This window comes from Larus michahellis, chromosome 8 (assembly GCF_964199755.1).
Source record: "Larus michahellis chromosome 8, bLarMic1.1, whole genome shotgun sequence".
In the NCBI taxonomy this organism is placed as follows: Eukaryota; Metazoa; Chordata; class Aves; order Charadriiformes; family Laridae; genus Larus; species Larus michahellis.
In genome coordinates, this window is record NC_133903.1 from 37,773,851 (window position 1) to 37,787,115 (window position 13,265).

General features: G+C 36.7%; 1 protein-coding gene across 8 annotated transcripts in view; it reads right to left on the reverse strand.

Moving 5' to 3' along the window:
- Positions 1 to 1,171: 1,171 nt before the first annotated feature.
- TLCD4 (TLC domain containing 4) overlaps positions 1,172 to 13,265 on the reverse strand; it is a 43,907-nt gene continuing 31,813 nt past the window's right edge. For all 8 annotated transcript variants that reach the window (XM_074596953.1, XM_074596949.1, XM_074596950.1 and 5 more), the window contains 2 exons: positions 11,207 to 11,280; positions 1,172 to 7,841 (listed from right to left, as the gene is read on the reverse strand). In XM_074596953.1, the coding sequence (XP_074453054.1) occupies positions 7,526 to 7,841; positions 11,207 to 11,280 (390 nt within the window). In that variant the 3' untranslated portion in view covers positions 1,172 to 7,525. The remainder of the gene's footprint in view (positions 7,842 to 11,206; positions 11,281 to 13,265) is intronic.

Genomic DNA, 13,265 nt, shown 5'->3' on the forward strand with positions numbered 1-13,265 from the left:
ACACAATTAAAAAAAAAATTGGGAGAAAATATAGAACAACTTTGCACCAGAACATGACAAAGAAGCAGATATACAAAATACTTTCTGTATCTTACATTTTAGGGAGAGGTATGTTTCTCACACTTTAAGCGAGACTTGTTGAATTTGTCAGGTCAAGAATGGCTCAGTGAAAGGCATCCCTTGTTCCCAGCCCTGCTTAGTCCTTCCTTTCCACCATTCAGTGCTAAAAGCTGCCCAGTGCCAATCCGGAAGCCTCCCACCAAGCCCCCATTGTCCTTCCTCAAGCAGTTGGAAATGTGACCTATATAGCATCTGACCCCAAATAACGTGTCCAGACATTCCCAGTCTGAGTCATTTCCAAACAGTCTGACTAGTTAATGAGTAGCTTTCTACACCAAAACTGTGTAAAATTAGCACCGTACGACTATCATTGACAAACGGAACTAAATGCCTCTTAAAAGATGAGAGGAAAAAAGTAAAACACGCTGGAATGCTTTGTGTTTTCTTCTAGTAATTCAACCATTGCGTAATACAAAAGGAAACTCAAAGAAACGTGACCAACTCCTGTGCTTTGAAGCCAATGGTTAAGATACAAAACAGCAGCAACCTCCTCTGAGGATGCTCAGAGAAACCTCCGAGTTTCACCACACAATTCATGCTTCCTAGGCATACTTCCACTGCACATGTAGAATCTAGCAATAGCCGTACTAAGGAACTTAACTGTCCATCTTAGGATTCAGTAAGGGACTGTGTAGTGCATCACACTTACAATATGCTGACAACTACAGCTCTTCATCCCTAGAGCCTTCAGACAACCGTCCGGCTTCTGGTATTACAATACAGTGCAATAGATAATTATGCTATCCAATAGAAATATTTTTCCTCAATACACAACAAAATTCATAGTTAAGATTCTTGGCCCCAGTGACGTCCTACATAGAATTTCATTCTTTAACAGTTCGGCAACCTGAACAACAGTGTGGCTCAGACCTCACGATCCCCCCTTTTTTCAAATAAAAAAAGATACAGCACGAAATTTAGGATACCATATAAGCCAGTTGGTTTTGAACTGAACCCAAAGAAAACTGTTCTTTCACAATACTTTCATTATGGGTACATAAGCCATTACCATATTAAGAAAGAGAAAAAAAAAAGTCACAAAATAAGAAACTGTGTTCCTTTCCTTTATTATGAAGTACCAATACCTTGCATACAACATGCAATTTATTGCTTATTGATGTTATTGCATATATCAAGGGGGAAACAGAATAATCATCCAATATCATTTTATGCAAGCTCCTAAACTGTTCAAACAAAGTATAGAAAAGCTTTACAATATCACTGAAATGCAAACAAGTAATTCAGAAATATTTTTAATAATAAAAAGTAAATTTAAACCCATAATACTTAATCATTCGCCTTACTACAACTGATTACTTTTATCACCATTCTGCAGAATTGTTATATTGCATTTTTAAGTTCTTGTGCCGTGATACAGATTGCTACTGCAATCAGGCCACATTACTGTTTGAATTTCATAATGCGATCCTGACATTTTGTGACCATATTAGTATTTACTGCAAACCAGATTGTCAAGATTTACCAGAAATCAGCCTGGCAGAATTTACAGTTTTCGTCCTTGCTCTGCACGTAAGTTAGATATATTTGCCAAGTTTCTTCCTAGACAGAAGATTATATAAACATTTTTGAATTACAGGCTCCATGACTTACACCTAACTTGTAACTCATTTGTTCCCAACATTTTTTGTAATTTGGTTTTATATCAGGTTAGCTGTGCTTACGTGTTAAATTATTCTACATATATAGGTATCTGTTGATATTAAAGAAAACACTGTTTGGTACACGCATGCTAGAAACAAATCCAGATGTGTGCATATTAAGTGTGCAAATTATACAGCCAAGCTCATGATTAGCCCTTTTCCTCCTTTCCCCCAATCATATGGTGGATTTCTCTTGTGAAACTGGAATAAGGTTACTATAAACAAAACCCGCATTGCATTCAAAATGTTATGTTCTGTGTCACAGCTTACTATTAATACTTAAATGCTGCTTTCAAACCTAGCAAATTTTTAAAAATACCAAAATTTAAAAACTTAGAAGATAATTTACATGCAACATGTTCCACTTGGGTGCAGATTCTCATATACTTAAATATTTATAGGCTCATAAAAGCATGTCCTGTCCACAAGACAAGTACAATGTTTGACATCCCACGCATAGATTAAAAATAAAGATACACTACAGAGTATTTTATTTGCTTTTATATTTTCAATTTCAGTAATTAGGGAGTTATAAATAGCACACTGAATCATTATATGGTTGATACCAAGCCACGCTGAACTCTTCATAATTCACTCTCTTAAAAACATTTCCTTTACATTACAACTAGGTTAAAAATTTATATACATCGTTATAATCAGATGTCCCCTTAGTGCACGACATCACACAATGAAACTCATCTCAGAAGAAATTTTGCCGAAATATTTCTTACACCAAACAATGCAATTTATTCTTCATAGCTACCTTCCGTTCTTTACTGAACTATAAAGTGCTTGGTTATTATAAATAGAGCAAGAATGTCAAAGGAGGTAGCTAGTAGAGATTTGTAATGGATAAGAAACCTTACCAAGTGTTACCACCTAAAAGTATGATTTGATGCATAATCCCAGATCTCTAAACATCCCAAGCAGCGCATCTTTCATCTTCGCTACCGTAAAAAGAACTTTCAAGTTGCTTTCAGAAAACACAATGACCTTCACCTGCCCAACAAAGAGATTTTACCCGGGTTTGGATGAATGTTAAAAGTTCATAAATATTGATCGCCATTTCCATTTGACTGCTGTCAGGTTCTCAGCAGTGAAGTACTGTTCTTTTTCCAGCTGTCAAATGTACTCCATAGACAGAGGAACTCCACCAGGAACAAATCCTTCCTCGTGAAGCTCCTTGTAGCCAGATAATGGTGTTGTACAGTAGGCCACTGATATATCAAAGAGGGCTGCCCGTACTTTACAGAGTCTTCTACACTCATATTTTTTCATCAGAAAATTCTAGTCCCTTTCTATTTGCTTTATTGATGGCTTTCACCAGCAGCCGACTCTGCACCAGATCCTAAGCTGGAGTAATTGTCAAGCAGCCCTTTATTTTCCTCTGAATGGCTTAGCAGAAGCATCACAAAACAATTTTACTGACTTCTCTATTAAATGATCTTTTATGGAAAGCTTGTATGCACGTATACTTAAACACACACAAGTCCATGAGAAAAAGTCCTCTTCATACAGCAATCAACAACCGACAACCCATTTTATACAGACTGAAAATTTTAAAGAATAAATTTTCATTTTCCACTGTCAACAGAGATATCGAAATACCTAAAGCTTTCTGCTATGTGTCGGTCTGCTGTTGTCCCAACCACAGCAGTAGGAAGACATCTGGATCTCTGTATTGTGTTGTCAAAGTCTCCCTCACCTCTCCTCTTTAAACCTGCTTGAACGCATTTGCTCACTTGTGTAAGCTTTTACTCTTAGGTTAACGTTAGTTCTGCAATATGAGTAATCTTCTCCCATAATTTTCTAAGTAGAGATGAAAGCAATTCTGTTCCAGACACTGTAATTTAACTTTTAGTAAATTTTAATACAAAAATTGGAATTGTTAAGAATTTATATATAAAGTCAGCTCCCCTCATTTTCCTGTGCATAGGATATTTTTCATTATTCAATAGATTCTATTTTTTAAGCAATTAAGTTATTAAATTACTGAGCTCACTCAAGATAGCATGTATTTGTAGAGGTAGAGTAGGCTTCAGAGATGTAATTCTTACCACTGAGGAATGCACACAGATAACCCATAAAGCATCTCTGTAGCGTAAGGTGCTCGACTTCATTCAAATCCACTGGAACACTCACCGAGAAAAATGAGTATTTGAAGTACATTTCCTCTCTGCAAGTACTGTATCCACAAATCAATTATAAAAGCAAATCTTGACATGCCATTCCCCCGTAGTTGTTCTGAAAGTGGTACTTACTCATCTTTTGACAAAAAAGTAAAGCCATAAAAAAGGGAAGCTTGCATTCCTACATACAGCCTTACCGCTCCAAATAGACTCTTCCATGATCGTTGTGCTAATTTTATGTCACCTGGTACTGAAGAATGTAAAAGAAAAGAAAAACAAGATATCTGAGTATTTTTTACAAGGTTAACTCCTTCCATTTGATATGTCCATGGCAGAGACACCCGGTGACACACCAAGAGTCTGCTTTTACACTAGACAATGTATCTGTTAAAAACAGAAGTTTTAAGCCACTAATAAGGTAATATTACATTCTAAAGGTAGCATTTATTATGGTGCTGCTGATCATGCATTTACTTTTTTGCATAAAAAAGCAAAAGATACAAACTTGCAACATTAAGTTTTATCAATACTTCACCACAGTTTTTAAATTAATAAAGTGCAATTGAAAAATGTGTGCCTCAGCTATCTAATTTGCTGTATTATAAGCTTTTAGTGGCAGGTAAAAAGTGCCCTACACTAATGTATTAAGTACATGACAACTTTGCAGCCTGTTTACTGCAGTCCTTACTGAATACAAGGTGTTAATAATTTTTTTCATTAGCAAGTTGTCTTCTGACACATAGTAAATGCATCAGAACGTAACCATAATACATTAAAAAAAATTAGAAAATTTAAACCTAATGCATTGTAAAATATTGTTTTAATTACAGTAATTTTGTACAGCAATCCAAAATATTACGTTTTAAAATAAATATCCCACTGCCCTTCCATTCTGGATTGTTGTCCAAAGTGTATTATGCAGGGGTTTGGGTGTGGGTTTTTTGCCTTTCAGTCTAGTTTTAACATGATTTTATTATAGCTTAACTTACTTTGCTTTTTTCCCCTATCTGACTATCTGGAAGTCTATCTAGAAGTGAAGGAGATGGACCATTTTAATCAATGTTCTCCACTGAAAACAAATTTAAAATACTGAAATAGTAAAGATTCGCTAAGAAGGGATGAATTTCAAAAAGTTTTCATGAGGTTTGACCTTGAGAGTTGCTCCAAATCATCTTCCTTATCAATTTTTTTTTCATCCTACCTCCCAAATAACAAAAGCAGACTTATACTTTCAAACATGTTCTCTAAATGTTTGTATTTACTCTATTTAAAATTTATTTTGGAAAGGAACAAGGTATAACAAAGTGATTCCCTGATCTAGTGGCTTAAAAAGCACATGAAAAAAGTATTTCGTGTACACCTTTAAATCATAACGGTGATAGAAACATAGAGCCTTTGTACGTAGCCCAGATTTTGCGTTAGATAGAATGAAATCAGTATTTTAAAAGATACCGGGTTCTGCACATTAGTATAAAAGGGAGTCTGTCTGTTTCAGCAAAGCAGGTCACAGGATCAGCTCTCCAAGACTGGATTTGCTGGTACCCAAGAAAGGTCCTGCGCGCACTCAAATCATCCAGCTAAACAGATTCATTGCTAACTTTCCCAAGGCATAAACAGACCTTTTGTCTGCAGGCTTGTGAAGTATTAATAAGTACAGAGTCCAAAAAATAGAAGTATTAGCAATCCTTGATATCTCCCTTAACAAGGCAGGATTGGGAAACGGATTTGGAAAAAAGCCCACCCAGCTCAAGAGCGGAAGGATGCTTATAAAAGCATGTATTACGCTAGCCCAAACAACGCTCCCTGACTTCATTTTGACTGGGGAACTAAACTCATCGCAGCCACCCTGGTCATACGGCATTTCAGCCTCGGCATCCTCTCGGGGTCTCACAGATATCCCATTCCTGGAAGACGGGAACGCCGTGTCCCTTCCCTCACCCGGGAGCACGGTACTACTCGCGGCTCCGACCACAGAGTGGAGAGCCCACGTCACCCAGCTTTGTTAGAGGGAACGAGACAAGAGGAAAACTAATTATCCTACAGAGGGTAAACATTTTATCTTTTTGTTTAATAACAAATTGCTTAAACAGCCTGCTCCAACAATCGGGATGTGCGCTAAAGTACTGAGTGAAAACGGATACTTCTAGCACATCTTACCAGAAGGTACAACAAATAACAAGTCATGTCAAAAAAAACAACAACAAACAAACAAACAAAAAAAAAAAACAAAAAACCTCACATACACCCCAAGGAAAAAAACAGAAATTAATCAGTCTCAACTCAGATGTGGTTTAAAGTAATCAAAACAAACCAAACTACACACAAATACAGCTCTGAAAATAATTTAAAAATAAAACCAGGAATTTCCTCAAATTGTATTATAAATTAGATTCTAGACTATTCCTAGACGCCCTCTCTGATGCCCTCCAAACCTTTAAAGTTTGCAGAAGAAGGAAGAGAGTATCTAATGACAAGTACGTGATTTAAAAAAGATAGTGTTGTGCCTACAGCAATGAACTGTCATTCTACAGAATTACTGCACAGCTTTACAGAAGTTTGGCACAGTTAATTCAAGAATGTTTTTAGTCAACCCCTCAGGTTTCTGATCTGATTAACAAGGGAAATGTGACAAAAACTCCTCAACACTTCATATAAAATGGGTCATTTCTGTGATAAAAGAAAAAGTACTACTGTAAGTTACACATCACATATACAGAAGAATTTTATCTCTTTACAATTAAACTTTGCATCCAGATAGGCAATGGTTAAAAATACTCTGAGGAGAGTTGCAGCACTTCTCAAAGGTAGCAGCAGAAAAGGAAAAAGCACTCCAGGAAGAATTATGCTGATTCCACACATCATTTACCATACTAATTCCAAAAAAAATTCCACGGGCAATTTAGAAGATAAACTATTGCATGTAATCTAACACAGCAAATGTGAATCCCTCCTATCAAAATCATGTCATTTTAACAATTTTTAAGATATTATGTAGTCTTATAATACAGCACTTCAGATAAAATTATTTCATAAATTTCACAAAATGGCTTGCATTCATATAAGGCAGAACAAAAAGCAGTAAAAGACTTCATAGAATCAAAGATAAATGTTTAGCTTTTCTTGCAAAAAATTAAAAAGTTGTCAAGAATGAAATCTTGATTGTTATTCCTAGAAGAAAACATAGAAACGTGCCAGGAAAATTGCACCATATCAGGAGTTTGGGGATTTTTTCTGTTTTCTAAAAAAAGAGAGATGTCAGTATTCACTGAATTTATAAAACACATTGATCTGAGAAACCTGAGTGAAACACTTCGAACACACTGGTGGACAACAAGCAAGTAACCAGTCTGCTCCTTTCTAATTCCAGTAGTTTGTAACTGCTTAGAACAGACGCGTGGCACTCATTTGTGTGAGCTTTTGCTTTCATTCCTCACCAGACAGGATTCGTAGAGCGTGGCCCTGGGTGCGCAGGCAGTGTGGCTAGGGAAAGAGTAAGGTCAGCACAGAGGTAATACCTTGTTTCCTTAAGAGGAGCATTCCATGGCGGAAATGTGCACTGTTTCAGTGAAACCAAATTATTCTCTTATCGGAAATTTCGTTTTATGCATATGATTTCTAGTCAGATTTTCCATTTCTATGAGTTTTGGCTTCCTCCTGTCCGATAAGACAAATGACTTTGTAGCATCCTTTTGCAATTTTAACCATCCACATCACATTCATGACATCCAAGACAACACTTGAGATAATCCAGGCGCTCTGGGCTGCAAATCCTAATTTCTGGAAACCTTCTGTTCCAAACGAAGAAATTACATGGCTGTAATATACAGGCATGACAGCAATCCTCACCACAAAGAACACAACCGTCATCAGCACACCGTTGATGATGTTGGCCTTCGAAGACTTGGGATATCCTAGTACTTCAAAAAACCACCTGCAAAAGAAGGGTTCGCAGAGAGCAGGTAGACTTGAAGCCATCTTATTAAAACAGGATTTTCTTTCTTTCTTTTTTTTTTTTTAAATTAATAATTTAATTTATTAACCACTTCTACCTTTATAATTTCTAAATTATTGCACTGTGTCTTGGCTTAGTTGCAAATTCTTCTGCTTGGCTGCATTTTTTCCCCCCACTTAAGCAGTGTGTGATATCCAGTGCACTGCAGAATAACACATAGAGAATCCTGATTTGAATTGTAAATCATTTGACAACCAGTATGCATTTCAGTGCCTATTGTGTAATGCACCATAATTCAAATTCTCTTTTAAAATTATAAATACAAATTTATTACTTGTTACTATAGTTTGCACCAATGGGCAGCTAAAATTCTAAACTAAACTTAAATGTTTCCCTGAAAGCAACTCTGGCATTGTATTTGGATATCGTCACCTAGATAAAACTCTAATTTCTAGTTTCTCAGATTTGGGGTTTTCTGACTGCATCTGTTTAGCCTGAAATCAGAACTTCAAAACCAGATGTTGTAAATGGCACTGGATCATGTCACAGCTAGGTATGGTATGCAATGAAACAGATAATTCTAAAATCCCCCTTTCCCACTACTGCCACTGGGCCATAAGTGATCTATTAAAAAAAAAAAAATTGAATATTAATTTCTTACGAGACAGGTCTAATTATCTACTGCCATTCACACAGAACCTGCATGTTAATTCCTACAAAAAGGAACAGCAAACTCCACTAATTCTTTATCATTCACACTTAAACCAGAATAAACACAAGGAAAATTCGTGCAACAATGGCAAGTTAAAGACAGGACCAGAGGAAAATTACTTAAATCGCTGTATTCACGATGAGGGATGGGGAGGGGAAGTAGAGTAATCAGTTTATTTCTAAGAAGATATGAGGGTAAAACTACTTAACAAAATAACAGTTCTAAAACTGTTTTTAAAAGTTATTTTTCATTTAATTACCTACAGATTACAACCTAGGTAATTACAGATATGCTAAAAAGATTTTCCAGACATCCAGCTCTAACAGAAATACTCTAGAAATTCATTAAGAGTGCAACTAAGGCAATTAAAATCCAGGCACTCAAGGTGGCAGTCCAGCCCGGAAGCAGGGTACCTCACCACAGAAACACTAACTGGGATGATAAAGAGACAGACCTGATATATTTGGTCAGACTAACAATCAGAGTCTGTATTTTCATTGATATATACAATGCAGATTCCAAAAGTAATAGAAAAAACGTTTTAAAATATACTGCAATGTGCCAATATAGGTAACTGGACATCTGCTCCCCTCTCACAGCAAATTCAAAAAAGTGAAAGACAGTAAATCAGTTATCATTACAATTTTACCCACCACAGTTCCTAATTAATTACATAAATGCTGATGCTAAACATTATAAGATTTAAATGCTTGGCATGGAGACAACCTCCAATTAGATATCCCTAACAACACAAACAGGAAATACAAAGAAAATACTACAGTTCTGAGATTAGAATATCATTTTAGATTTTAATAATAGCTCTTTTGGTAATACTAAGAATGCAAAGAAAAAACATAATGTAAGTCGTTATCATTATCCACTAACTGTCTTAAGGGTCTGGTTCTCTTCAAATTTAATGAAAAAAAATAAAATTCATGCACTAATGAGATGACATCCCTTAGTGCAAGGGACTTTATTATCTCCTACAGTGATTTCCATTTTTCTGAGAAAGCAGTAAATGTCGGTATTCAAAGACACATGATCTCACCATAGGCATTTTAAAAGTATAACATATATTACTTTTAATAGCTAAATGTATCACGATACTTCCTAATGCCACAGTCTGAAAGGTAACTGTCAGTAGAGGTACCACTTAAAGCCAAGACAATGGACTTCTAAATCCTGTCTTGGTAGAAGTCACTTGAGAGAATGGCCATTCACTAGGACATGAATTTCAATACAGAAACCTAGAATATAACAACACCTTTTTTAATTTTCTTACTTTCCTCTTCCTTGTATTACTAAAATAAGTTTAAAGAAGTGTTTATTTACTCCTCATTTTCTCTGTGCACACGGAGCCCAGACTACATTAGGCTATAATCTCCTACTCAGCTGTGCTTGGGCAAATGACAGCAACCTCTGGCAAGCTCTATTAGCCCACCCTGCCCTTCTGTAAGTTGAATTTGCCAAGCTAGTGTTCAAAGGCAATCTCAGCGCAGTTTTTTTTATTCCTAGAGATCTGAGGAATGCTGCAGTCTCATAAAATATTTCAGAGTTTACAGTCACAATGCAGTAATGGGTAATACTCAGATACCCTTTTTGCAGGAGAATTACAGTTCCTGTTTGCCTTACAAACCTTACCCTTTCTCTACAGACACCTGGAAAAGAAAACTGATGCCACACATGTAGGATCTAAGTAAAATACACGCCAAAAGGCATAGGGGAAGAACAGGCACCTGATACACTGAGAGATCTGATCCTACATTGCAAAACAATGGAGGAAAAAGAAAGGACTGCAGCACTGCCCAGCACCAAAGCTGCTCTCCTGAGGCGGTGCCTTCCTGGGGCAAATCCCTGTCCCCACCTGGGTCACGGTGGTGACGGAGCAAGGAGAGAGGCCAGCTACCCCAGAGTGCCGCGAAACTCCATTGACCGCTTCCCCCTACCTGCGGTACATGGCATTATCATGCTCCTTTTCTGATGCTCACACCAGCAATTAGTTTAGTAGCCACACACTAACCAGAAGCCATGGCCGGTTTCTGCTCTCACTGAGCTCTGCAAGACAGCCTTCTGCCACTTTCTTCTCTGATCACTGATAAGCGTGAAGATTAACCATTCCAGATGTATTTAGGTGCTTTACTATTTCTCTAATTTAAGTGCTCAAAATAATTTCCAGAACTATTTTTGAAATTATATAAATAATATACATTTATATTATTCTATGTATTCATATGCATCTATTAGTATTGATCTGTATATGTGCAGTATTGCAAAATAAACTTCAAATTATCTGTGGCAATGCAATTCCATTCTAGGATTCTGATGACAATGTTATCTTGCTTCTTTTCCTAGTGCATGATACTAAAAAAAAACCTTTTGAAAATGATGGTTTTATTATAATAGTTAAATGAAGATACAGAGGCTAATAAGCGCTATTGTATTTGTGAATGTTTTTGTTCAGTAGTTTCATAAAAATTGGGAATTTCATATGAAGGCTGCTCTACTCTAAAAAGGAACTTCCCTTCCAGCAGACAATCAACAAAACAAAACAAAAAAAACCTTTATAAGTGACAGAAATAATAATACAGATTAAAATTTAAAAGAGCTATGCAAAAATTCCGTAACCACTTACCGCTGATTGACAAAAGGAGTGGAGAACTCTGCAAGCAGACGGAAGTTTCCAAAATAAGCCAACAGACCTTTGCTCTGGTTAGCAAAAGAAAATAGACATACAAAGATCAACAATGTAGACATGAAATCTTGATTAAAGTCTTCAAGTATACACAGAATGATAAAACGTCTCAACTTCTTTAATAAAACTGATAGCAAGCCAGTTTGCTATCTGTGGCCAACTTAAAATTTCAAAATGAGGTTTACGACAAAAGCTGCAATTGTCCTTCAGATACCTCAAATCAGCAGTTTCTTACTCTAAATAAATCTTTAAAAGACTTACAGTTAAGTGGCCATGGAAAGCAGCTAGAGAAGACCGGCACAAGTAGTCATAGCGTACAATGATACTATAACTGTCTAAGAGAATTATAAATATTTTGGGTTTCTCAATGTTTAGACAAGCCCAAACAGGAACATTGTAAGCTAAAGAAAAATGTCCCTGCATTGTTTTTGCAACATAATTTGCCAAAGTGAAGATGAATTCGCAGCTCTTATTTGGCAGCAGAAGGGGCAGAAGCCTTTTCTTCTCTCCTCCCCGCCGCAGGGGAAGCCTTTCGCCCAGCTCTGCTGTGCCCTGGGGGCTGGAAGAGCAGCACATCTTCTCCAGGCTGGTACCCAGGTAACTGCGTGGTACATTTACACCGATACATGTTGTAACCGAGCACTTTCCTCCAAGTGACAATGTTCAGCATATTCCCTGCTTCATCATTTGGTTATGTTGCAAACAGCATCCCATTACACAATGGCCGGGTAAACAGAAGTTTGCAGATGTAGAGATAAAGATTTGTAAAAAAAATTCAGTAGGTCTCCTGAACAACCTATGGCAGCGTGTGTCATGATTCCTCTTTCTCCCACCCAGCGTGCCAATACCCACGACTTCAGGCATTTCGTGTCAGTTCGCACTATGCCAAACAGAAAAATCTGTGTTCTTAATCAAATTCTCTGTCTTCAAGAGCAATTTTTGAAATATGATACTTGTGAGCAACTTTCTCTGAAGATAAGAGAATGAGTAACACACAGACATCCAAGGGCAGAGCGATAACCAAGTAACTGCTTTAAAAGAAGCTCACACTAACACTATGCTTTCTATTTACCCCAGAAACAACTAATGAATTTTCTGCATCAGGGATTAGCCTTGGTAGTGGTATTTTCATTTTGCTAATATTCAGCTCTAATTCACTTTCATCCGCAATAATATTAGTAGATCTAATTACCTTCAACCCGAAAGAGGGCATTTACTTGTCAGTGTACTTCATCCCTTTAAAACCAGTACATGGGAAATCTGACAGTAATCTGGCATCTTGACACTTTTAATATTGGAAGCCTGGGATTCACACAGTAGACAGGGCAAGACGTGGTCAATGAAGTAAGTTGTATTTGTAAGATTTCTTTATTTACTGAATGAGCTTTTCAGAAGAAATTCAGGAGCATTATTCTGGAGGTCAATGGGATTTCTACCAAGTCACATGGGCATCTTTGGGAAATTCCAGCAGCAGCAAAGAATAACTAAGTTAGTCTTTATCCTAGAACAGTGTCCTTCTCTTCCCCTTTTCCCTTCAATGTATGTACGCCACAAATATTTATAGATATATACAATTACTCATCCATTGTTTCCCCAAAGTAACCTTAAAAAGAAGTCTCAGAAGATCACTTTGTGTCGAAACAGATTAAAATAAAGTAATAAATAAATTGCAAAGAGAAAAAACCCACCCCAGCTGACTGTAGTACATTCACCAGAGTTAGGGATCACTGACCTCTGGCCTCGCAAATACAATCACAAACAGAACATAACCACTTGAAACTATTTCCTTCTAATTTTCCAGCTAAATATTCAGACATGTGTTTTTATTTGAAACCCTTTTCTATAACCATGTGAAAAGCCCCTCTGCAAAGTCTCTCTAGAGAAAAAACTCAGAAGAGTTTTAATTTCAGCAGTTAAATAAGTTACACATTTTTGTTGAAGGACTGTAGCATCAAAAAGGCACGCGCTTACCACAACTGACTAATAAAACCATTTAGAA